General features: G+C 38.7%; 1 protein-coding gene across 5 annotated transcripts; it reads right to left on the reverse strand.

Moving 5' to 3' along the window:
* LOC132789090 (cartilage oligomeric matrix protein) lies at window positions 1-26,660 on the reverse strand. Of its 5 annotated transcripts, XM_060797154.1 has the most exons (15): window positions 26,276-26,657; window positions 25,380-25,604; window positions 17,750-17,879; window positions 15,512-15,578; window positions 15,116-15,431; window positions 14,923-15,052; window positions 14,711-14,851; window positions 11,835-12,026; window positions 11,633-11,750; window positions 4,117-4,238; window positions 2,239-2,445; window positions 2,061-2,176; window positions 527-2,004; window positions 317-456; window positions 3-238 (listed from the first exon to the last, which is right to left on the reverse strand). In XM_060797154.1, exons 3-15 carry the CDS (start codon window positions 17,832-17,834, stop codon window positions 168-170), a joined length of 3,183 nt encoding a protein of 1,060 aa, XP_060653137.1. In that variant the 5' UTR covers window positions 17,835-17,879; window positions 25,380-25,604; window positions 26,276-26,657; the 3' UTR covers window positions 3-167. The 5 variants fall into 5 exon arrangements, with proteins under 5 accessions (XP_060653052.1, XP_060652883.1, XP_060652958.1 ...); XM_060797069.1 differs by having other exon boundaries at window positions 1-456; window positions 25,380-25,525; window positions 26,276-26,660; XM_060796900.1 differs by having other exon boundaries at window positions 1-456; window positions 26,276-26,660.
* Between the last annotated feature and the right edge of the window lie 11 nt (window positions 26,661-26,671).

The raw sequence follows: 26,671 nt of genomic DNA on the forward strand, positions 1-26,671 counted from the left end.
TTAGGTTTGTTTTAAATATTTTTGTATTTATTTTATAATATTTAAGGTTGCATCGCAGCACACAAATAAATAAGTACTTAGTTAATTTGGTTAAGATTTATGGCAGATACTTTTTTTTGCTTAGGTCAAACTGGGTTAAAGACAACAACGACTGGAACTTTAACTGTTCAGTTCTCCAGTTCCACCTTGAGCTTCATGTGAGTTGGCAGTTCGTTGTAGATAAGGGGCGGTACACGAGCTATGACGAAAGAGAAAGAGATGATGGGTTTCAGAGTGGGCAAAGGACCATTGCCAGAGGGCCAAAACGAGTACTCACTGTTGCATTTGTAAACCAGATCCGACCATATAATCATCTCTTGCGAAAAACAGAAAACGCCCAAGCGACCGCCCTTCAGGGTAAGCGTGGCATCGTAGACATTGTGCGAGTCCAGAATCAAACGAGCTCCCTCATACATGCTAAAAACGAAATACAAAATATGTTGCTTCATTAGTTTCCATGCATTTCATTTTCTAAAAAAAAACTTACCGCAGTCGGATGAGACCGATCGCGGGTCGATGCACCAGGGACCATCTGTATGAGGTCTTCTCCTTCCAGCCGGCATTCATCGGATCCTTCCAGAGTAGTCTGGCCTGTCCTGGTGTATCGCCAGCATGCCACAAACTGTTGCGCAACATGGATCCCGGTCCCGTATTGCTGTCAATGAGCTTTATCTGCACCCCTGGCTCGGCGGAGGCGCGGAATGGTGACGATTGCCAATAGGTTTGAGTTCCCTTCTTCCACTGCACCACGTAGAACTTGCGATTGCTCTGATAACTGAAAATGAATCCCACATAGTCATCGTCCGTATCATCATTGATGTAGAAAGTTCCCTCAAAGTCAACGCCTCCAAAGGAATCACTGCCTACTACCAGTCCGGGATCGGAGTTTAAAGTTTGTGTAATCTCGGAACCATTTGCATGCACCTCCCAGTTGGGATCAAGCTGAGCATCGCCCTCGGGATCGAGCATAACCGAGCGTATAGTTCGGAAATCTGTGCGATGTATCATCGAGTTATTTGGGCAATTATCGATGATATTTGGAGTGCCATCGTCATCCTCATCATCCTCGCAGATGTCGCCTTTGCCATTACGATTTGCATCGAGTTGGTCGGGGTTTTTGGCCAGTGGACAGTTGTCTCTATAGTTAGGAATTCCATCGCCATCCATGTCATCGTCACAGGCATCGCCCTTGCCATCGAAATCCGTATCCAGCTGATCAGAATTGCTGACCATTGGACAATTATCTTCCGAGTCCTGTATACCATCGTCATCCCCATCGATGTCGCTATCGCAGGCATCTCCCACCAGATCCATGTCCCGATCCTCTTGTGCGGGATTCGGAATTGTGGGACAATTGTCACACACATCGCCCACACCATCATTGTCCATATCGGATTGATTGGGATTACTGTCATGTGGACAATTGTCATACTGATTGACGACGGAATCATTGTCCATATCATCGTCACACTCGTTGCCCATGCCATCCTCATCCGCATCCAGTTGCCGACGATTTGAAATGAAAACACAATTGTCACAGGCATCGCCAATGCCATCGTGATCCGAGTCCAACTGATCACTGTTGTAGGCAAATGGACAGTTGTCCTTGCTGTTGACCACCTGATCACTATCCGCATCATCATCGCAGGCATCGCCAATGCCATCCAAGTCCGCATCTTCCTGACCCGAGTTTGGCAAGTCGGGGCAATTATCCCGCCTGCAGTGCGGCTCCGCACAGTTAAGCGACTCATCTGGCCAGCCATCCAAATCGCGATCACGTCCACAGATCTTTCCGTTGCCCGCCCAACCAACGCTGCAGCGACATTGATAGTGATAGCTATCCGTGGGCACGCATTCCGCATTCCTCGAGCACATGCTGCCATCGGGGCAGAGATCTGCAGCCGACAGGCAGCTAAAAGTGCCATTGGCAACATAACCATCGATGCACTGACAGTTGTAGGATCCCTAAAATTAAATGTTAAATCTGCTGCTGAATAAATTGCTTCCCATTCTATACTTACAACTGTGTTCTGACAAATGGAATGTTCTGGGCATCTGAAGAAACCCATCTTGCATTCATTAATATCTTCGCAAGTTTGCTTTTGAAATCCTACGGCCAAATAGTCAGCAGAATAGCCTTATATAAAATAACAAATTAGTTATGCAATTCAACATAATATAAATATTTACTTGTCCTACCATGAGCATGAATGCCATCAAAGCCTGGCGGGCAAGGACCACAGCGGAAGCCGGGATTTAGGTTACTGCAGGAAGCGGATTCATCGCAAGGCCTATAGAGAGAACATTCGTCCACATCGTGGCAGTTTGTGCCATTGATTTTGTGGCCACGCGGACAAGAAATGCACTGGAAATAGGGCGAGAAGCCTAACTCAATGCACTCGACACCTGTTAAAATAAATTAAATTATAAAAAAAAGTTTATAAATCAGATAGATTATATGAAATTATTAGGTTTACGTAAAAAAGTGAGGTTAAGTTAGCAAATTGTTAGGTTATGTTTGCAAAAGATTAAAGAATTAGTTGTTATAATATTTTTCACCTATGTATGTTGAAACATAACTGTATCGCCAATGCAACGAAAGTAAAACGCGTAACAGGTATGTTTTCAAAAGCAAGACCAGAAAATGATAGTGAATAAACATGAAGCGTAATGAAATTTGATAATAGAGATATATAGGCATATGAAATATGATTTTGATAGATAGAAAAAAAAAGGAAATTTATTTACCAAAAATTGTATCCAAAACGCAGCACATTTAATTCGTTTATTGCTCAAATAAAACAACTTTATTTAGATTTTTATTTCTTTTTTTTTGGAAAAGTATCGTATAATTTTTATTCACGTTTCATTTTACAGAGGGGGAAATGGGCAAATTTTCGTAACACGCTTATAAACTCCACTTTCTGGATGGGTTGGGTCACAGAGTATTAGAAGAAGTTCTTTCTTTATGGTTTTAGTCCATTATTTTAAAGTTTTATATTTTTCTTTAGCATTTTTTTTAAAATAATTTTAATTGTATTTTGTAAGTAGTTGAAGAGTTTTATTGTTACAGGACGATAATACTTTGAATAGACTCGATTTGCCAATCATAGAGCTTACGACTTATGACTATATTTATTAAGTGATTTATGATGTGCTCTCTGTCACTCTAAGTACGTTTAGAATTTAAATTTAAATTATAGGTGCTGTGCTCTAATTCAGTTTGTTACAACCGAGTATTTGCGTGCCGAGAACTGGCTCTGCCTCTGATAGTGTTGCACGTTATGTGTGGGCACTAAAATGTTGCCTAATAACGAGAATGTATTTATGCATTAATATCGTGTTTATATTTTAAGAACAAATTAAACAAATTCCACCCACTGCTCTTCACTCTTTATTATTTAACCGAATTCAATTAGCCAACTTCCCATATAAGGCATAACATTCCAGCACGCCTCAAATATGACTAAGTACCCTACCTTCAAATTTGTGTCTCTCTTTCTGTCCGATCTGCACTCTAATTAGCAGCCTTGTTTCACACATTCATTGAAAATTGCCCGGGTAACCTATAATTTTCAAGAGATTTTCAATCAAAAGGCTACGGCGATTTCTTTTGAGCTCCAAACTGCGCATTAATAAATCAAACAATCGTGTGAATTGTGTACGCTACCAGGAAATGCTTATGGCATTTCAGTTTTGTCATGACTAAGAAAAAACAGAACCAAATCTACACGAGAACCACAATAAATATTTAAACTGAAGAGTTATCTGTCGTAAAAGAGACTTTGTCTGGCAATTACTTTTATTTGATTTTATTGTGTATTCATACATTAAGTATTATTATATTTTACTCATCTTCAAACCAAACTTTCAAGTTGTTTAAACTACCCACACAACTGACTGTAGCTCAAGGCACGACAAACTCAAATTAGCCATAAAAATCAGAGAGAACAAAACGTGGCTCCCCAAAAAAAAAAATTCACTACTTGAGACCTGAACTAATCAAAAAGTCAAACAGACCGCTAAAAAGAACAACACTCACACACATGAACAGTTTGTTGTTGTTTATTGACTTACCTGAGGGGCATGGTGTGTCCAGACAAGGATTACGTATCGAACATGTGCGTCCATCACCTTCATAGCCAACCGGACAGGAGTCACACTGGGCACCGTTCACAGTATCGTGACACTGAACGCCTCTGCAAAACGGGGGGTAAAAAGTCCAGAGGTATATTTGTAGTATGTGGAAATAGTATAAATAGTAAGATATGCATATGTTGTTATTGTTTACTATTATTAATACTGACTGACAGTCAGGAACAAATACTCATAGCTGGGACCAACAAAAGGTTGTAGAAATAACCGAGTAACCATACAAAAGGCAAATTTATTAATGATGTTTCAGCTGGGGACACAGGGAAACATGGGAACACAAGAAAAGGTTACAGTAGAATCAGACCCTCTCCCTGGGACACAAAAGCACCGACAAAGCGCAGCCAATGACCATGTGTTTGAGGTTTGAGGGGTTCCAGCTTGGATTTTGGGCATGGGTTTGGTTTTGTGGTTCATGTTCGGGTTGTTTTTCGGATATGCTGCACAGGAAGAGCGAAGGAGGGCCGCAAAGAAAACAAATTACAATTACAAGAAAAGGTTATTAAAAGCCGTTGCGTACAAAATAAATAAAAGAAGAAGAGACCAGGTTTCTTTTCGGTTGTAGTTCGATGATGTCCATTCAAATGGCCCATGGCCAAAACAAAAGTGCAGTTACAAGCTGGCTGGCTGGTTGGCTCGCATGTAAATTTCTCTTTATGGTCGAGCGAGTAGAGTGTGGGATTCGCTTATGGCTTCTCCACATAATATTTACATTTACATATCATGACATGGACATTAGTTCGCATTCGGTTTTTACGGTTAACTTTGCCACAGTTGCAAAACTCTCCCAGGACATAACTCATTGGCAATCGCTCGTCGCGAATTTCGCCAGAAGAACAACAACTAGCCAACTACTGTGTCCAACTGACCCAGAAGCCATTTGTTGTCATGTTTTACGACTAAGCCCACAGACTTCAAGTCAAAAGACATATGTAGATCCACTAACGTCTAGAGTCTAGACCATGTGGGCAGTCCAAGGGCCAAGTGGAGTTGCAGGCCAAAGTACTGAACGGTCAGGTTCTCATAAATATTGCTCCGAATTATTCTCATTAAAGTTAACAACCGTTTTATGATATCTAAAATTAGTTTAGGCTTTAGTTTTTCTAAATAAAAATTATTGTAGCAATGGTATTCAAAAATTCATATTACTGAGATATATCCAAATAAACAAAGTTACAGCAGTTCTAGATAAAAAATAGTATTACTCGATTTTAAAAAGCAGGAAATGTAGAGCAACCACATCAAACGACAACAGTCGAATAGACAAAGTAGACAACTACAAGTAGTGCCCTATATGGCAGATGATTATACAAAGTATTTTAGCTCCCTCATCAAATGTTCACAAGTGCAGACAACACTCTATAAATAGAGCTTGGGCAGAGTATAAATTTATAAAAGAATTTAACAGATTTCTATATCATACGAATCTTTTGAATAGTTTTATTTATTGAGTGTTCACTGTACAGAATTGCGGCGCAATAGGAACTCAAGTGCTGTGGGACTTGCGCTGTCAGTTGGTGGCCAACAACACTTGTTAAAATTGTGTGTGAGTGTGTGTGCGTTCGTCAATATTTTGGTAGAAGCATTTGGCGGCAACGCGCAATTAGCAAAAAGTGTTAAGTACTTAAGTGGCAAGCGGCATCGCGATGAGGCGGCGCTGTTGCTGTCCATGTTCACGTCCATGTCCAGACTCCATCTCAAAGTGTCAGGGGTAAAGTCACAGAGGTGAAGAGAGTTAGTATGTGCGTTTGTTGTGGTGCCACAAAATGTTGCGTAGGGGTTTTTTTCGTTGTGTCCGGCACTTTGCGCTTTTCTGCTTTGTTTCAGTTCAGTCGACCATATTGTCTTGACTGGAGGAGCCGGGTCTTGAGATCAGCATCGGCTTCGTTTGAGTGCTGGGAAAATAGTTAGCCAAGCGCATCGAGGAACGCATTAGCATTTCTGCCACCGCCCTGCCCTGCCATCCCTACCCCTCTCCCCTCTGCTTCCCTCATCAGCAGTTGCATCCCACTCCATTCAAGCAGTTAGCATGACGAACCCACTTGCCGTTTGTCTTGGTCTTCTTGTTGTTGGTGTTATTCCTCGTTCTTTTTATTAACCACGCATTCATAATTCATAATTCCAATTTGCTGCTGCCTGGACTGGACTGCAGACGCTCTTGCCGTGTTTTGTGCTCCTCCTTTGGCTCCTCTGCTTGAGTCCAGTTCAAACACTTTGCCAGGCACCACCCAAAAGACACAAAACCTTTAGACACGGACCTCGGGACACGAGTGCGACAGACAACGGACTGAGTAATGTGCGAACATGGATTTGAAGTCATGCAAAGAAGCTTTTAGGCCATTTCCATTTGGCTAACGCGAAATGAGCCACAAAACTTCATGACATGAGGGCTGATTTAAGCCTTTAGCTGAGTAAAAGATGGCTCAAGCGATGAGCTTCTGAATATGAGCGATTATATATGCGTGTATGCTTATATGTATAACAATAAAAGGAACGAAAGGAATGCAACAAAAAAGTTACACTCACAGAAAAAATGTTGGCTTCAAGCTATGATGTTATGAATATTTTATAGTTTATAGAAAGAAGACTATAATCAAAATTATTTCAGGACATTTCAATCTCGTATAATTAAATTGATATTAATATCTAAACTCAATTTAAAACTCTTTTTAAAAATTTCTTTCAAGCAATTATAACGAAGAATAACTTAGTTTTTACTCAAGCTGTTATGTTGTATTAATTTTAAATAAGATTTTGAAGCCCACATACCTAAATATTAAAGTAAGTCTTCCTCACCATTTATCTTTGAAACTTATTCACATTCAACAACAATTTCTTTCACACTTCACAATCTGATTTCACAGTTCATGCTAAATTGAAATTATTTGTCATCGGTTGCCGATAGATCTCAATAAATTTCGCTTTTAGAAGACGTGCTGAACCCATTTCTATAACGTTCTCTTCCTTTCTTTTCGCCAATCATTGAATAATGCTCTCCAGATTGTTATCTATTATTGGGAGCTGCGATTGCTGGTCGCATTTATCCCACCCAAATTGCATCTAATGGTAGCGCATGCCATGCAAATGCATACCACTTACTCCTAACAACAGAAACACTTTACTCCACTGCCCAGGCTCTCCCTTCAAGGAGTTGGTGCATCCATCGCAACGACAACAACAACAAGAGCAGCCATGTGGCGCAAGTCTTGGACAAACTACAACAAACTGCCATAAAGCGGCGTTTATTTTGCCACAGGCCACTTATCTGTGAGGTTGGCAGTAGGTTGTCTGCTGGCTCCAGCTTTAGCTTTAACTTTTCTCTAACTTCAGTTCGAGTCCGGGCTTGGTCTCAACTTGGTCTTGACGTGGCTTGTTTTTGTTTTCATTGCTGCGCCTGCACTCACCATACAGTGACAGCATTGAACAAAGTTCAGTTCATTTAATGTATTTTACTTTTTAAAAAGAGTTGAAAAAACAAACAATTTTCAAGAATATGGTATTATTTTTAGAATAGAAGAAATTTGTGAAGTGTTCAATAAAAGTAGATAAATCTTTATAAATCTTTATTGAACCTGCCAAAGAATTGTTTGAAATTAATTTTATATAATCCAAGAATTAAATAAATTACTTATACATTTAATTGTCAATGCTAACACAAATAACGTTGTTCTAATTTATTGTCCTACACCAAGAAATGGATTTTGAATATTAAATACTTTTCTTGAATTTTTTTCCACTGTGCGGCACACGGCACAGTACGGGCAACGAACCAAACGAGCAGCCAGAGCCAGTTGGCTATTAATTTGAATTCAAGCAGTCAAACGCTGGCTCAGTCCCGGCGCACGGCGACACAGTCAACAAAAAAGCAGCAACAGCAACAAAAGCAAGCGCAGCAGTTGCAGCAACGACAACGTTGACTTGGAATCAATGGCTCCACTTTTGCGGCGTGGCTGTTACTTTTTTCGGTGCGTAGGCGAACTCGATTCGCGGCTGAGATATGCGTTCCACCGAACTTTGATGTTGCTGTGAACCAGCTGCCCTCCCCTCTCTCTCACACTCACTCGCCAGCTCGCTCGCTCACAGACCGTCTCCATCTCTTTCTCATTCTGTCTTTGTTGTGGAGGAGCTGCTTTTACCAGTCAAATGTTTGCTGTAAACGTTTTGTTTTGGACCAGGCCTAAGAATCTGTGGGAAAGTTGCCATAATCAAATGGAATTCTCTCCACTAAAATTGTTCACAACATGTGTATACACATGTTGCAAGCCGAATACTGCATGCCACATGTGTTTGCAGCTCGAATCAGCATCCAAAATCTCTATCTAAATCTCAATCTTGGCCAGCGTAATATAATCTCTCTTTCTCACTCGCTTGATTGCATTGCTGATTATTTCATCATACGCATAATTTAAATTCAACAACAGCTTCACTCCTCAGTCTCAATCTCAGTCTCTTTGGATTGTGCGTTGAAAAGCAGTGAAACTTTTGATGGCTGGTTGGATGTTGCCTCCGGCTAAGCAATGATTGGCTTTTCTAGTTAGGGTAACTTGTGCGGAGGGTTTAAGATTTAGTAGGACAGCTCACTTTGGGAAATGGAAAGTGCAACTCACCTGCTGAGCAATAGGGTAATAATAGAAATTTCTGACCTTATAAATATAGATTGATATCCGTTTGGAAATTAGATAGAAATTAGAACTAGATAAGTGAAGTCGATCCTATTGCATTTTTCGTTAAAAGTTTTGATTCTATTCTTATCGTAAATATTATAGCAAGAAATGCAAAACTTAATGCAGAAAGTTTTGATATATAATATGGTATATGGTATATATATAATATGTTTATAATCTATAGAACTAACTTTTAATTTAAGCTAAAAACTCTGCAATGTATGTTTACAATTATTTTACTAGTACATAACTCGATTTTTAATAGGAAAATTCTATGTTGCATGTTCTGCCAATAAAAGGAATCGCATAACTAAATTGTGTAAATCAAACTAACATATTATGGTCAAAAATCAGAAGAAGTAGTGAAAGTATGACTGCTCAAAATTCTTTATAAGCCTGTCCCATTTACTATTATATTCTCAAAAAACACCATTTAGTAAGTAAACTGATATTGTTGTGGCATCCCATCGCAGAGCAGAGATCAATGTTCATTAACAGTTTGGTGGGCACAATGAATATGATTTGGTCGGGCCAAGCCCTTGTATTGGCCGATGATAATGTTAGACAGAGCGCACAACAAAGGATCAACAGGTGTGTGTCATTAGCTCAAGTTTTATGGCATTTTAATAGAATTGATCTTGGCTATTCAAACTCGGACTCACGAGATGTCAGGCACACAAAGCGTTGACCATGTTTAACTATGACGCCGGCTACAAACACCATTTCATGGGTTCTAAATTAAAATGATGGTGTTGCGGGGGGCAAGATGGCTATTGTTTGAACTGTGGTATGTGACTTGTGTATATTTGTGTGTGTGTGTGAGTGCGAGCTTATCCGTTTGCCACACGCATTGGCCACATTTCATCGATAATGAAAGATGACAGTAACGAGTCGGCGATGCTGACAACATTTAAAACAATTTTATGCAAATTAAAATAGGGTCGCTTTGCCCAGGGCGCACCCAGGCATAGACACCTACAATACACACTCACAAACACTCAGATACAACTGTTGCCCGTTTTCAATAATTTACACAAATTTATGGCCAAGAGCTGCTTCCCCTGCGCGTGGCCAGGCGCTCACTTGTTGTGTCGAGTGCTGCGCTATGAACAGCATCGGGTTTAGGGTTCTCACATTTCACAGACCGAAATCACTTTAAGTGTTTTGACACAATGAAGTCAGTCGGTTCTCAATTCTCTTCCACTCGCAGTCACTGTTCTGGCTCTGTGCGGGTTCCCCACACATGGCATATTTAACTAATTTATGCGTCAGTTTCAAGTGCCATTTGTGGTCCAGACCTCACAACTTACCGACCGACCTCAGGCTATACTCGTAGCTATAGCTTCTGCTTCACCTATGTCTTCTTCCATACTGACAATACATTATTGCAAACGGTTTTGTTGCATTTTGTTCAACAATTTCTACAAAATATCTTTCATCTCTACAACCGTTATAGTTTTGTTTAACATATTTATGACATGTCTATTCAAATTTTAGTCAACCATTAGAATTGATGTTTTTATTAGTCAATACTCTGTAGCATTCTGCTGTGGGTCTTATGCATAATAGTCTAATAGACTTGGACACTTAGAAACTCAGCAAGAACCTGCTGCTCTTCAGTTCTCTTCCGGTTGAAAGACTATACTTCATATGGGCCGTGGGTGCATTTACGACCAGGTTCCGCAAAACGGCAAGAGTGTAGGGTTCTAAGGAAATGGAGCTACTTCCAGCTGTGATTTAAAGTAGTCATCATGTCAGCGGGTGTCTTAAAAGAAGTGTCTTTTATTTGTTTTTTTTTTTTTAATTTAATCGTTCTTAGAACGTGCTCTTGAAAGTATGTTTGAACTTCAGGAGTTTAATAATAATTGCAATAGTTAGCAAACACTTAACATAAGCAAATATTTTAAAATTTGTCATTTCCTATATAGAGTCAAACTCCTAAGTGCCACTAATTGTTATGCTACAGAGAAAATATGTGTAAATTGTAAATCGCAGTTACAGATTTGAGGAATTCTACTCAATATATCTTTTCTTATCAGCTTAGTTAATGGCATAAAGTAGCCCATAAAGAGCGGTTAAATTAAGCCATTCTGCTGAAGAAGATTTATGCTTAAAGTGATCAACTTTGAATGGCATTAAGTGGAGTATCAAGAATTGTTGTGCTAAGCTCTTAATCCGACAGGGGATTAGGCATTTTGCATACTGTGACTGTTACTGCGACTCTGAATGTTACTCTACGATTGGCATATCAAGAGTCTGGGATCTAAGCACTTGTCATAAGGGTCTATCAAGCCTAACTAATGGCATTGCGAAGACTGTCATTCTCTGCGCTCTTTTTCATTCCAGGTATCATTCAGTGTGGAGATGAATTGAGATGTCAATGGGCAAACACTTCTCAATCATAGATATGAAAGTCTTCAGAAAAAAGCGTCGCTTGGCTGCATCATTAAGCCATAAACAACATCAAATTGCCATTAAGGCTATATGCAAATAATTGCCATCTACAGGAAAGAGAAGAGAAGAGAGAGAGAGAGAGCGTGGATCTTCTGAACGACATTTTGCGTGTGGCGGCGCCTTTCAAGCGTCGGGCGTCCATCTACGTCAAGAGAAGAGCATGACAAATACAATTAACATGGATGCAACGGCCACGCCCTAAACGCCATTAACAACAGTGAGGACAACAGTCTGGTGGTTGTGGGATATATGGGACTGACTCGTAACATTCATATAAAAGAAACTCAAGTTAAGGTAAATTCTTGTCATGCAATCTTACTTACAGAAAGCAGGGTCTGTCGGCGCAGCTGACGCCCGGTTTGCAGAGTTTGCCATCGCCAATGAGGCCGGCAGGACAACGGCCGCACCTGGGTCCCGAGGCACTATCATGGCAATCAACGCCTGTGGGCAGTAAGAGTTGCAGTTGATCGTTGAGTTGAGAGTTACAGTTGAAGTTGCACTTGAAGCTGGGTGCGTCTCACTTACCAGGATAACAAGGATTCGCAGTGCGACAGTTGGGCTCGAGTCTGATGTTATTATCGCCACTTGGCTCCTTGCAGCCCGCACAGTTCTCCAAGAGCATGCGCAAGTAGGCAATCTCCTGGCGCTGGTGGGCGACGTCTTCACGCAGCAGCTTAACCAATGCCAAGAGATCACTCAGCGATCTTGCGAGGGCGTCTGGAACAATGAGCACAAAGGCGCAAACAAAAAAATAAGAGTTTAAATAAAGCAACAATAATTCATGAGCTGCAGTTGCAGTATAAGCGTTTAAATTTATATAAGTGTGTGTACATAGTATGTGTGTGAGTGTGTGTGGGAAGCGTTCAGGCGTCTGACAAGATTAAGGCCTAACCAATGCTAAAATCGCACTCATTTTGAGCAATCGCCCCTCTGTGGCCATCGAGCCTCACCGAGCAATTCCTGATTGCAACCTAATCCGCTTTGTCGCTTGGACGACTCTAAGCCTGAACCCACAGAGACTTAGGCCTCAATATCCAGCTGCTAATGCGCCTCGTTTTAGCGCTCTTTAATGCATTGCGACAACGGAGTTGAGCACCCAATTCGATCTCACCGCACTCAGAGATGATTCTCCCCCACGTTAGCGATGAATCACAGTTACCGCCACAGTCACGATCTGTGACTAGCATTTTAAATCACAGTTAAGGTTATAAAAAAGTTTATTTAATTGTTAACTTATATTTATTGCATAATTAATCACTTGAATCATTCATTAATTGATCCAACATAGGCAATGCTTTTGTAACATTAATATTTACAGCTATGTTTTGATAAACTTTTATTTCGTTATTAACTATAACATAATTTGTATGTATTATATTCTAGCAAATCTTGACAGTTAATTTTCTAGAAGTATATCATAAAATTACACAGCATTAATATTGATGATATTTTCTAGAATAAACCCACGAATTCTGAACTCTTGTTTTATTTTAAACTAAAATTGATCGTAAAAAAATCAAAAATTTATTAAGACACTGCTTTTTTACGACCTCTGAGTCATCAAGAAATGATATTAAATGATTCACATTGCTTGCAAATGTCTTTTACACTCTTTTTCTCTGCAGTTATTGAGGTAAGTAGCTTTTGGCTGAGCCTCTGTTAAAAGTGTGCTAATAAGCTCTTGGCTCATCTCTAAATCTCATATATATGTGTGTTGCATGACGCCATGCTCGGCACTCGACAACAGAGAACTAAACTAGTCCAATGTTTCAACGGTTTCATTTTATCCGTCCGTTCGGCTGTCCGTGTGTCTTTTTAGCTGTTTGAGTGAGTTTTGTCAACATTGAAAACGCCGCCGCCGCCCAAACGCATCCGTTGCTGCCATGAAAGGAGGAAGGGGAGCACATGCATATAGGGGTGCAGTGAAGGAAGGGGAGGGGAACTCGGGTTGTACACGCTGCGATCTACGATCTTGTTTGTGGTGTGTGCAACCTTCGTTTCCATCTCGACGGCGTCATTCATTACGTTTGCCTTTGCGATTTACCATATGCCGCCTATCCCATGAGTGTGTGAATGAATGTAAGTGTGTGTGTGTATGTGTGGAGTGTGTGTGGGGGTACAGAGCGTGCTACCAATTTGGCGTTTTGCACTGAGCTAGATAAATAATAATTATGCTTGGGTCGACATCGAATGAAACTGCACTCAACAGCACTCAAACATCGAAACCCAAACCCAAAACCCGAACGCAGCCTCCGTCTCTCGACTCCGGCCCAAACGAGTGCTCGAGCTTATTCACGGGCTTTGTAGCTTTGGCTTTGGCTTTGGCATATCTCTGGGTTCATTAGTGTTGTCTTTTCAGTGGGCGATCCATGCTTGTTTCTCTGTCACTTAGCTGCGACTTATTGGCAGATCAACATGTGGGTACTCACATACTCGTACATATGTTTGTGCTCGCAATCGTATATAGATATCTACTCGTAATGCTTATATAGCCATATACGAGCAGTGTAATTAATTGGCTGCAGATTTGCATGGCATTATCGCATTAAGTAACGACACTTATTGCTCTGGCTTTATACAGATTCAGAAAGGGTAAGCACAGAGACGTCGGCTGGGAGATAGATAGATGGACATAAAAAACGAGCTTAGCTTCATCGAACAACTGACAATTGTTCACAACGTCGACTTACAGGCAAATCGTAAATTATTAATTGCTAATGGCTGTAAGCAATTATTAATCCGGATCTTACGTTATTCCCTTTTCGTATGCAGCATTTTAAAGTATTCCTCTTCACTTAACTATAGTAGCAGACATATGTATATCACAGTTGGATTTCAAATAGCCCAATTTCCGCGAATTCGACCGCTAAAACATTGTACTACTAAATATAACTTTTCAATTGAACTTTCATTACATTAAGGGATAAACGACACTAATAAAATTTGGATCATTTTTAACTGTCGAGAGCTTAAAATCTTTTTGAGTATATAACAATTATAATAATATATATATATATATACGTTTCTATAATATATTTTGTAATTAATATTAAATTAAAAATAAAGTCTTCTGCTTTAGGCCTTCATTGGCAACTGCCTCTGTATTTTAAGACGCCTTTAAACCAAGTGCTATCCCACCGAAAAAAAACGCATCCAACTCTTTACAATTTTGGCTTAATTGAATTATGTACCTTGACTGACACAAACGCCAACATCTCCACAGAAAGATAAGTTAAGTGCAACGCCTCATAAAGGCCACCGTCCCACCCAAAATATCACAGCTGTTGATGGCCCACTGAAATGCTGTCAAAAGTCTAGACACGCCCCAAAAGCGTCGAGTGTCATCGACTTGCTTTCTGACTTAACTGGCAAGTACACAAAAAGGGAGTATTATAGCCTACCTTCACAATCGCCATGCATGACGGGAATATCGCCACGTTCCACATCTGTAGGTATTTCGTGTTGTCGTTGATCGACACCGTCCCGGGCTAGAGTTGGCTCGTGATACCAATTGCTGCGCACATCGCGTTTCTTGTTCTTCTCTGCAATGAAGAAGGAGAATATTAAGAGTATGGTGGGCTGAAGAGCAACCCACAACTGATCGATAACTTACCACGCTCGCTGATCTTGTTCCGCAGCATGCGACGATTGCCACGACGATGCAGTCCCTTCTGGCAGTTGGCACGTTGCAGCGAGTGCTCCATGTCTGCATCAAAGTGCAGTGGATATTTGCGTTCTCTGAACTGTGAAGCAAACATTAGGTCTAAGTAAGATCTGTTTGTCTTTCAAGAGATGGCTACACTCACCAGCTTGATTACTGGATCGTCCATTTGAGTATAGAGTTTGGCCAGACTCATGTCGATGTCGTGGTGGGTGCTCGCCTTGCAGTCCACAAACAATGTGATTCTATTCTTGGCAAACTGCAGGGCCAAAGATCGAATGGTGCTCGTCTCATTGATATTGGGTATGTCAAAGTTGCGTGACTCGGTTGCACCATTGGCGCTTATGTCGAGCGTAACGCGTTGCTGCTTGCGATCCAGGAAGAAGGACATCTTATGCTTCAACATGGGAAAGTCAATCATGAACAGCGCCTCAATCGAAATGTGCAGCTTGCGGCGTGGCCTGCAATGTGGTTGAAAAGTGTGTGCAACAAGTTGTTAAACAACTGATAAGCTCATCATCAAGGCTAAGCTGCAATTTACCTGATGTGTCGAGTGGATATGACGACATCGCCTTTCCTGATGAACTGCTCCAACTCGGCAGAGGCAACTGCAACATGACAAGAGAGATAAGATAGTAGGAATGTTAAACCTTTCAATATCGGGGAAGTGAATTCAAGGTGAGGAATAAGACAAGATAACAAACCTTTCTTACAGAGGAATACTATATTTATGTCATTAGTGTTAACTGTCTTTTACACTTGCTGATCAATTTTAAAAATAATCTATATACAGTTTATTTTGCTTTAACTAGCTCAAGTGTTTTCCCTTCATTTTATTTCTGATTACAACTTTTAAATTTTGTAAAATAACATATTTAGCTCAAAGACATCGTACACGGATCTCTCAGTTCAACTCTAATACTTTCAAATTATTTTTCATCCCATATTAAGATTATAATTACTTCAGTGTACAATAATATTTGGTTTATAACAAAGTTACAAACTTGTATTGTATACTTAAAAATAAATTTGAGAACTAATCTACCATATTTTCTTTTCTTTCATAACAATCTTTAGCTGAATAATGTTTCTATATAATTAACAACCAACATTTAATTAAGTCACTTCAGCCTTTAATATAAGTTACTTTTTTTGATATGGGCAATTCCCAAAAAAAAGTAAACCACGACCGAAAAAAAAAATCTTCACATTCATCGTATTTTTTTGTATAATGTCATAAAGAAATATCCAAATTTTCATAATACAATGGATCCGTAGCATATCTCCGTTGTTTTTATAAAAAAAATTGCCTGCAAACTGAAAAAATGTAATTTTTTTACTTTTAGCTGCTTTTGTATGCATTTTTATGTTTTATTATTTCACAAAGAAAACATATGATATGTTTGCTCTTTTTCTACCAAATCTCTTAATAGCAATCCAATAATAAGATAAAAAATGCAAAGTGAGCGAAAAAATGTTCAATTAACTGTTTATTTTTATTTTGCTTCTTATCTATGTTCAAATCGTACGTTCGCGACCGAAAACATCATTTTATTGTAATTGCTTCGTATTAAGTGCAAGCAGGTGAATGAAACTTCGCGTGTTAAGTTATTTTGGTATATATATTTTAAATATAAAAAATCGTTGGGGTTACTCTAACCAATCTTTTTTTTATTGATTGTCAAAGTAGCGTACGTTCGCGACCTTACCTATAAGCCTATGTCGATTTTTTTACTAGCGTCGCATGGATTTATATATATATATATAGTCGAATTATAAAGTTATGTGTTCATTTTAAATAGAAGTAAAATTTTCTGCAACATATTTCTGAATTATTATTATCAATTATGATTGATTTGTAGTTCATCTGTTTTTTTCTGCCTATTTTTTATATACTCATATTATGCTATCTTTGCAGCCTAGACAAACTTCCGCTTTGCAAGTGATAGGCAGTTACACGTATCGATTACAAAATCAACATAACAAAAATCAAACACTGTCAGTGGACATTGTTTGCTAATCCTAGACGGAAAAATCTTTGGCACTTGCTCTATCAGTTTTCGCGCCTGCCAGTGATGATTACAACACTTTGAGCTGTTTATTTTGGTCAGCAACTGAACGGCTAATCCAGCGGCATGTTGACCCAAAAAAAAACAAAACTGAAGAAGGAAGAAAAAGAAAAACTGAAAACTGAAAACAGAAAAGTGGAAAGCAAGCAGATACATGACATATTTGCACAAGAGATCGAAAAGACTCAAGACCCAAAGACATCATGTGTAAGTATGTAGAATTTCACGCATTTGTGCAGTTATTTGTCATGTGTAGGAGCTGTGCTTTGACAGGCGTATGTGAAGTGACCTTCACGATATCGTGCCACACTCAGTTGGAGTTAGACTTGGAGTTGGACTCCACATGGCGATCGCGACTGCGGCTATGACTGCAATTGCAATTGCAATTGCAGCTTGGTCAGCTCGTGATCGGGCAACGCCAACGCCATTTATGGAGCAGGGAGGTCGACAACAAGCCGCAAATGCAACAGCATTGCTTATAAGTGACAAGAGACGGACGGCGTTGCAAACGTTGACGTTTACTTGGCATTTTCTGATTTACATAAATCGCTATTTGAGTTGATTTTTGGGCGATGCCAACTGTCCGGCAAATATTTACCCTGCGGCCCCTGACTCTTGTCTGGTCTGGTCTGGCTATCGCGTGTTTGCCCATAAACACAACGGTAAACATAATGCGGGAATGCTGCAATGTGCGGCACTGCACCACCTACCTGGATCCAGTGAGAGTGATGCAACCTCCACAATCGCCAGGCCCAATGCGGCCAATCCAACTAGCAACACGCGCGACCAATTCATCGCCTCGACTCGTCTTCACTTCGATCTGATTTGTGCCTGCGTCCGCTGTAATATAAATAAAGTGCATAGCAAACAAGAGAAAATCAATGAATGTCAGCATGTGAAAGTTTATATACCCTAACTTTTTAAAAACCAAATAACATAGATTAAAAGAATACAATATTTTATATTGATATTGAGAATTTTCTATACATAGTCAATACTACAAACTTTAAGTTACAAAAATGTATTACAAATATTAAAGAAACGAAGTCACATTATTATATATAAAATTAATTAATTATTTTATTAACATTAAATAATATCAATTATAAGAATAATAGATAGAATATATAAATTTTTGATTTTCTTATTTTTTATCGAACTGCTTTATAAAATGCATATACCCAATTCGACGCAACAAAATGTAGACAGAAGACGCTCAGTCGGTGGTTGTTTATTTATGTTTAAAAATAAAAGCCCATAAAATGCATTGTGGCTGCCCCATAAAATCGCATAAAAATAATAAATAAAATTCAAATTAAATTGTTGTAACCAGTAAAGAAAAATATAAAATAAAAATTTTAATGAAATGTATTCGACATTTTTCAGATTCTCAACACGCATTTTCTTCTGCACAAAACAAATATCTTGCTCTCTTTTCGGGCCGGAAGTGTTGCTCCGGTATCACCTACATATACTAAATATATATATTTCTCTGTTTCTTTATCTGTCTATCTGGCTAACTATGTATATCTTTCATATATGCGGCCATCTGTGGGCGTAATAAAGCATTTGCAGCTTAAGCTTTTTTTATTCTTTTTTCCACTTCTGTTGATTTTCAGTTTCCCGAGATTTATGTTGGATTTTTGCAATCATTCTTTCGTCGGATCGTGTTAGTTAAATAAATGTTTAGTTGATGTGCTTTTGGAATTTAAGTTTTTTTTCCTCCTCTGCGCTGCTTTTTCAGGTGCGGTCACTCAACGGAAGCGGGTGAGCACGATGAAGATTTCTTTTGTGGCACTTTTTATGTGTTTCTGACTCTATTTCACTCAAATCTGATGTGAGAGATATGGCATTCTTATTTTAAATATTAATAAAACTGACGAGAATAACTCTTCACGCAGCTGGATAACATTAAAGAGTCTGATTATTTAGAAGTGTTTCTTTTACGATTTCCGTGGCATTTGCTGAAACCTATTTCCGTTTTAAAATCCCAATACGCAAATTAGAATACATAATGTTAGCAAAATATAGTACTTCCTCTGGACTAACAGTACATTTCGACGCATCTCTGGTGGGTAATAAACTTATTGAATATTCTTTCTGTTTTTCTTCAACCATAATTAATGCATGTGTAAGTTGTGTATTAGTTGATCTCCGACTTGGCCATCACATTTCAATTACAAGCCATAAATCGTGCTTTTAGCTAGTCAACTGTTTATCTTATTGCTCCATTACCACATTCCCTGCAATTTCTTCAAATACGCTTCTAGTTTCAGTGCCCAATAAATAAACCTGTTGCCAACCACAACAAGTGCTACCGTGAATTGAAGCAATTTGTTATCGGGTGCTTAAATCTCTCGGTGATCAAAGCCTTCAAAAGCAACAACTATATAACTCTCGGATGGAAGTTGGAACCTACAACCTGGAAGCTGTGCTATAGTTTCACTAACTAATAAATTTTGTTGGAAATACACAAACATTTAACGATCGATGTAATAAAATAAAAGGCCAAGTAAGTGCACATTAATTGGCATTAAAGTAGGAGCAATCGTAAAACACAAAGTTGGATCGGGAAGTGTTATAAACCACGACATAAATCTAGTTGGTAAATCTTAGTTCTACTAGACAATTTTTTCTATTTTCCTATTTTTTGTTATAAACACAAGAAATGTGGTCATCTTCACAGCCACACGGCCTTTTTAACTTGGCTATAAAGGGGTCCCAGGAATGTGGTAACGGTCGCGGCAATAGCAATGTCGTTATGGCGTTAAAAGACAAGAACTCTAGAACTTCTGCCAATACTGGTCCACAAAAAACTTGAGTGACAGTTATGGATTTATAGTGGCAGTTAGACTGTAGCCATCTCTGCCTCTGTGTCTCTCTTTCTCTCTTTCCGTTCATCTGGTTCTAGCCATGTTTTAGACACGCTCTCTACAATGTCACTGAGTCACAGGCACAAAACATATGCCATTTATGGTTATATTCGCAATTGCCAATGTTACAACAGACTTTACCAGTTCGTTGAATCTGCACTCTCGAGCTGAGAGCTTTTCAAAGTAGTTTAAGGTTTTTATGTGCCACTTGACAGAGTTTATTGAGACTTGGGATTATATTAAGGAATAATTGGGATTATGTACTTAGCTCCAACTGCTGGTGAAAGAGAAATAAATATTGACGTAGTACCTCCGATATTAATGTCAACTAAAAGTACATAAATAACTGCACATTTCTAGCAAAAGTTTGCAAAAGAAATGTAGGTTATTTATGATACTAAGAGGCATTTTGATATATAGCTTCGTGTGCTATGCGATCTATTGACTTCTAATGGATTATGATTTGTAGATTCCGCTTCTGATGCTTTGCCAAATTTTCCATGATCTACACAAATCCAAAAAGAATGCCACAAGTTCAAGGCATTTTCAAATAACAAGCTTCATTTATTCTCACAGTAGATAACAGGATTAGATCTTATAAGCTCATAGCTCATTTCCAAGTACTCGAAAGGGGTTCTACACAAATCAGGTAAATCACTTTACGTGCTCATCGAAACGTATAAACGGATAGTTCATAGTAAAATGCTACTGAGACTGTTAAGAACATTTCCCACCAAATGTCAATCGAATACCCTAAAAAGTCCCCAAAGTCTGCACGCACTATGGCATTAAACTCATAATCCCCAGTCCAAAATTTATTAAATACTTTTTAATGCCTCCCGGTGCATACGAAGACAGATCTCTGTCCAGCGCCCACGCAGTCAGCTTAATCCCAATACGTCTTCAAATGGATGAAAGCGAGTCGCCATAGAGACGCCGTCTCCCATCAACGTAATAAAGCGCACAAATCAAAAACAATGATGCTGAGGTTTAGGCATATACACGACTATATGTACAATGATTGACATTTAATTAAGCAAAGGCAAATGCACACGGAAGCCGCAGTAGACATCGACGACGACGAAGACGTCGACGTCGACGTCGACCACAGAAACTGTCACCCACTGGCCGGGTTAGATCTCTGTTGATCTAAGTCGATCGAACAAGTTTGTCGGCATCATGACAAAAGGCGTTGCTTGTTTATCATCATTGGAAATTTGATGCTTATCGGAAAAGTTTTCCAATCAGATTAAATGGAAACTGGCAAGCGCCCTAAGCAAACTGCAAGCGGGTTGCTTTTAAAGTAAATTCCGAAGGTATTCGATAAAAATAAGATTAAAAACCTATGCAGGTATTACTCCAAAATAGTTAAGTTATTTTACAAAGTTCCTTCCTTTAAGAAATGATAAAAAAAAGAATTTTATTTTTTAGTTGATAACAAGTAAAAAATCGGTCGAAAGTGAGAAAGCTGCTAATCATTCTCAATAAAAGAAAAAAAGTGCCAGTATATACCAAATATACTTAATTTATATACCGACAAAAGACTAAAATATATCATATATTGAAACAGAATAAGTTTATCACTTATAGTCTTCGAGATCTATTGATCTTATAGAACATGGCTATATCTTCTCGGTTGCTTACGCTGATCGCGAATACTCATACATACATACATACTTTATGTAAAGAGTCTATGAGTCTGGGATATAAAAACCAATATTCAATTATGTTAATGCCTTTGCTTTGAGTTCCTAATGGCAGATCGAGTAATCAATCTTTCTTTGTTAATCGCAAATGTATTCAAGCATGTTCATATTAATATTGTTTATATAATACATTTGTTTAAAGTTATTGTTTTGATATAATAATTATGCCATATTTTACAGAATATTTATGCTTTACAATCAATGACTGAAGGCCGCGAGATAAACTCAAAATTTATGATTGTTTTTGTGATTTTCATAATAAAGTTGTAGTCGATAAAGAGAAGAACAACATCAACATGACTCATCTGCATTTACTGATAGTTGGGACAGCCCTCGGTATGGCATTAGAAATTCAAATATTTTGACTTCGGCATCAGTTGCCAGCATGCAACATGTGCCCCAAGTCCCCCAGGGCGATGGAAAAGATCGCAAAAAACGCGATCGCTGCTGCTACTGCAACTCAGTTTTGCAATGAGAGGCTTTGAGGTTGTGTGGCGTGTGGGTAGGACAAGTTTTTCGCGCTCGTCGTCGACGTCGTCGTAGTCGTCGCCCCAGGCGTCGTGTCACTGAAATCAAATCAGCCGCGTTTAAATGCTCAACCGAAAACTCAAACTCAGCTTCCAAGTTGAGCTCCAAGTTGGAGCTGAAACTGCTGGCAAACCTGCTGTCAGTTGCTGGTTTGACACGGAAAGAAACGACGCTCGGCGCCTACGCATCTCAAGACCCGGCCCCAGTGAGATACACAGACTTGGAGATAGATCGATGAAGAGTGCGAGAAAGATAGAGAGACAGAAAAAGAGTGAGAGAGAGGGAAACCCAACTAAGCTGCGCTTAGGGAAATTCTTCAACGGATTTTCATTTGCAGCAAAACTTTCTTTGGCTTTTGTTTAATATTTCTTATTTTTCCTCACTTTAATTGAAAAAAACTGAACCGATTTTCTATCACCGTCGCCGTCGCCTTCGCATTTAAGTTTGACTTCGAGCTGGGCTGATAAATTGGTTTCATTATGGCACGAGCATAATAGATTTTTGTATAACTTCCGGCGCAATTTGAGTGGAATTTGTTTTTATGTAAAAGTGTCAAGATCCCAACGAGTTCAATAGCACTTGACTTCGACATTTCTGTATTCAGCTTTTCTATGCAATATTTTTCTATTGATGTCTTTACGAATCTATTTAAATTTTGTTTTTTTTTTGTATGTTGTGGGATTTTCATGAAAAATGCAGTAGTTGACAGCTGAAATGTTGGCCATTCAGCTATTACACAAACCGATTTCACACTCCTTTTCCGTCTCATTTCATAATATTGAAAGGTCTGTCAATTATATATATGAGTACGGTGCTGATTTCGGATTTCTGGTATGGTAATTGCCGCCTGCCAAGCGGCTCAATCAAACAAGCAATGAATAAGAAAAATAAAAACAGATAAAAAGCTGCATAAATTGTCAGTGTAATTGGGGCAGAAGGTGGTAAATTAATGGCTTTCAAATATCATTGAAATACGCCAACAACAAATAATAAAACACATTTGCAAATGACAATTCTATTGAAATTTATATTGCAGCCAACATTTTAGTGTTCTATATAATCATTTCAAATGTCGTCTGTAGAATCTTTTGATATCACAAACAACAGAATTTTAAATTTAGTATTTATAAAGATTTTTATAGACGTGTAGCCTCATCAACAGTATCATCATTTATTCCGTGTTGTAAATCAAACTAAATTTTCCAATTATATGGTAATATAACAAGTTTTTATTTTCGTAAAAAGTCATAACTTGAGTTAAGCAAATTTCGCAGCTCTTCAATCGGCAGCAAACAAAATGGCTGTAAACATATTATTAATGCCATAAACAACAATAGAATATATTACAAATCTAACAGCCATATAATCAAGTGATTATCTATGTAGCTTCTTAAGACACACCCAGCCAATTCTCAAGACGGAATATTGCGTTTTAATTCAGTTAACACCAAACCGCAAAAACGTTAGGCCATCCAATCAACTTTTTATAAATGACATTTTAAGCGTTCGGTGAAGCGCTTAAATTGGCGCCACGTTTCTCAATTTGAAAACAAAAAAACAATGGCAACTATTTTGAAAACCTGTCAAAACGGTTTAGAATATTTTTATGCTGTAATTAAGCCAAAAATCGAAAAGCTATTAACTTACTTTGATGAATCATTAAAATAAAGTTTCGTTTCATCCGAACTTGAATCACAGCTGACGCCCGACAATCAAAACAAAAAACCTCCATTTCGATTTGAATTGCAAATTTAATGTTGGTGCCGAAATGCAGTCAATACAAAGCATTAAAATTTGTATGCCTAATCTGAATTTAAATCTGAAACAGCAGATCATGACTTTTACTCAAGACGATGCGCAAATTTGTTTGCCACAATTTTCCAGTTGATTTGCATTTGTTTATGAACTCATAACTTGGAGCGGAAATATCATTAACAGCAATATTATTTATGTTTTAATAATGCCGGAGGCACACTCACCAAATATGGCCAACTCTATCAACCACAATTGTATAGCTAATATATTCAAAATAATAAAAAAAAAAAAAAAAAAAAAAAAATAATAATAACAAGCTAACCACACTCTCTGAGGAGACGTCGTCGAGGCAGTTATAAATTGTTATGCTAATTTCAACAGTGGGCGTTTTTTAATTGAATTGACTGAAGCGGCAAGCAGCAACAGCGAATGTCGAAATCAAATAAATATATTATACAAATTTATAAGTATTCATTTGTTAAAAGACTCTGGAAACATGCTCGCATTTGGTTAGATTGTCGCTAGAGCAAAACAGAGTGGAGAAAATCGCTTTAAGCCAAAAAGGAAATGCCAAACAAATTGTGGCTGCCGTTCACCTAATAAAATATTTACGTTTATACTCTGTATAACTAGAGTATTTATAATCTTCATTAATTTTCGAATCCAATTATTATTTTTGTTAAACTTAATGAGTAACTGAAATATAATTATAAGCACTAGAATTTCTTCATTTAGTCCATCTTCTCAATAACTTACAAATTTCATGACGACCACATAATAAACGTCAAAGTTCTGAAAGTCTACAACCAGTATCCTAAATCTTTTTTTTCTCTCTTCCCCATTTCTTATAGCAGCCAATGGTCCTCCGCTTGAGAAAAAAAAAACATTTTAATTTGCTTTAATATACGACTCGTAAAGTTCAACCTGCTTTGAAAATGTGTGGAAAGTCGGGTAATTAATAGATTATGACTTGGCTGTGGTATTTATGGCGCCATTCCAGATAAGGCCAGAGATCTTCAGATTAATACACAGACGTTGTTTGGCCCGTAGCCAAACTGGGTGTGGCTAATTAATATGTATCGATACTGTTTGAATTACAACAACAATTAGCATGATTTATTATCAGATATGGAGTCGGTGAAATGCGAGTTTTCCTTAGCCGCATAATTATATTCATAAATTGGTCAATTAATACGACTAAAATTACAGATAACTGAGAGTTTTCAAAAGTATTTGAGTTATGGCGGTTAGAATGGGAGAGTTGAAATATTTGAATACTCAGATTTTCTTCTTTAATATTAATGTTATGCATAAGAAAATTTTAATATAGTATATTAGTTATAATTTTTAAAACGCATAGTTTTGAACCTCTATTCTCAGGAATTTCCTGTACTTTCAATTTTACTTTCATCTTGCCACCCAAATGCAATGACTTGTTTAACCCACTTAAAGCGACGTTTTATGGCCTTAACACTCACCTCTTTGTCAAGGACGTTGCACGTTTAACGTTTCCGTTTGCCACTTGGACTTTCAACAACTATGGGTAGGTAGCCGCTTCTCACTCACTCGACTCGTACTTAATTCAGACAGGGGCAACTTGAGATGATGCTGCCACCACTTATTGCTGTCAACGTAAATGTATTTAGAATAACAACAAAGTTGACTTGAGTTATTTTTATGGTTGTTGCCACACACTTAATTTCCTGAAATTTTCGGGATATTTATTCACTTGGTATAAGATCAAACAAAACTTATCGAAGACTCTCTTCTATATGTATATTTAACTCTAAAGGAATCGTTAATAAAACGGATGCATTAAACAAATTTTAAACCCTTTTTCAGAGAGACAACATGCATAAACAACACACACACTTTACACACGCGAAGATCTTTTCGATTGATTTTATTAGAACGAACGGCACACGCGACGCGACGCTACGCGATGGAGATGACGACCGATCCTCCAGCGATGGCGACGACTGCACAACTGAACGAACCTGTGGATGCCAGTCCGGTGTGTTCGTGCTAATAAAAATTAAAACACTTTTATGCTATTAACAACAAGAACGCGAACCGTCGGCAAAGGCGACAGCAATGGCGATGGCGATGGCGAAGCCACCTTGACAGCCAAATGGGGGAAATGGGGAATGATGATGCTCTTGGGGCGTCTGTCAAAATGCACCGCGGTGACAATTTAACAGTCGTCCGTTTCTGATCTGTTGTAGATATTTGTGTAATAATTATGCTGACTACTACAACTGCTGCTACAACAAACTAGAAACACTAAAAGCCGCCATAGATCACACGACGATCAAAAGAGTGAACGAAAAAGTCGCGCGCGATTTATCGATAGTCGCACGAGTTTCCAGTTTACCTCTGCTCCGTGTTTGTGTACCGTCTTGTTCAACGTGCAAACGCACACTGAAGGGTAACACAGCCGCGACACCAACATCAAAAGCAGCAGTAGCTGCGACTGCGGCTGCGACGGCGGCAGTGGCAGCGGCAGCATTTGTTGTTGCAGTGGTCGCGGTCGTCGTCGCCTGATTGCAGTTTGTTTTGTTCTCAGCTGTTGTTGGCTTTGGCTGCGGTGGATGCTGCTGCCAAGATGTTGTGTTGTTAACTTGTTGCTCTTGCTGTTTCTGTTTGTGTGGTGTTATGATGTTGTTGTCGTTGTTGTTGCTGCGAGAAACGCGTTCAGCGGAGCGGCCGCGCAGCATTTTGTCTTCGTTTGTGTTTCTTTTGACGCGTGAGTAAGCTACGACGCCCACGT

The sequence above is a fragment of the Drosophila nasuta genome, chromosome 2L (assembly GCF_023558535.2).
Source record: "Drosophila nasuta strain 15112-1781.00 chromosome 2L, ASM2355853v1, whole genome shotgun sequence".
Taxonomy (NCBI): Eukaryota; Metazoa; Arthropoda; class Insecta; order Diptera; family Drosophilidae; genus Drosophila; species Drosophila nasuta.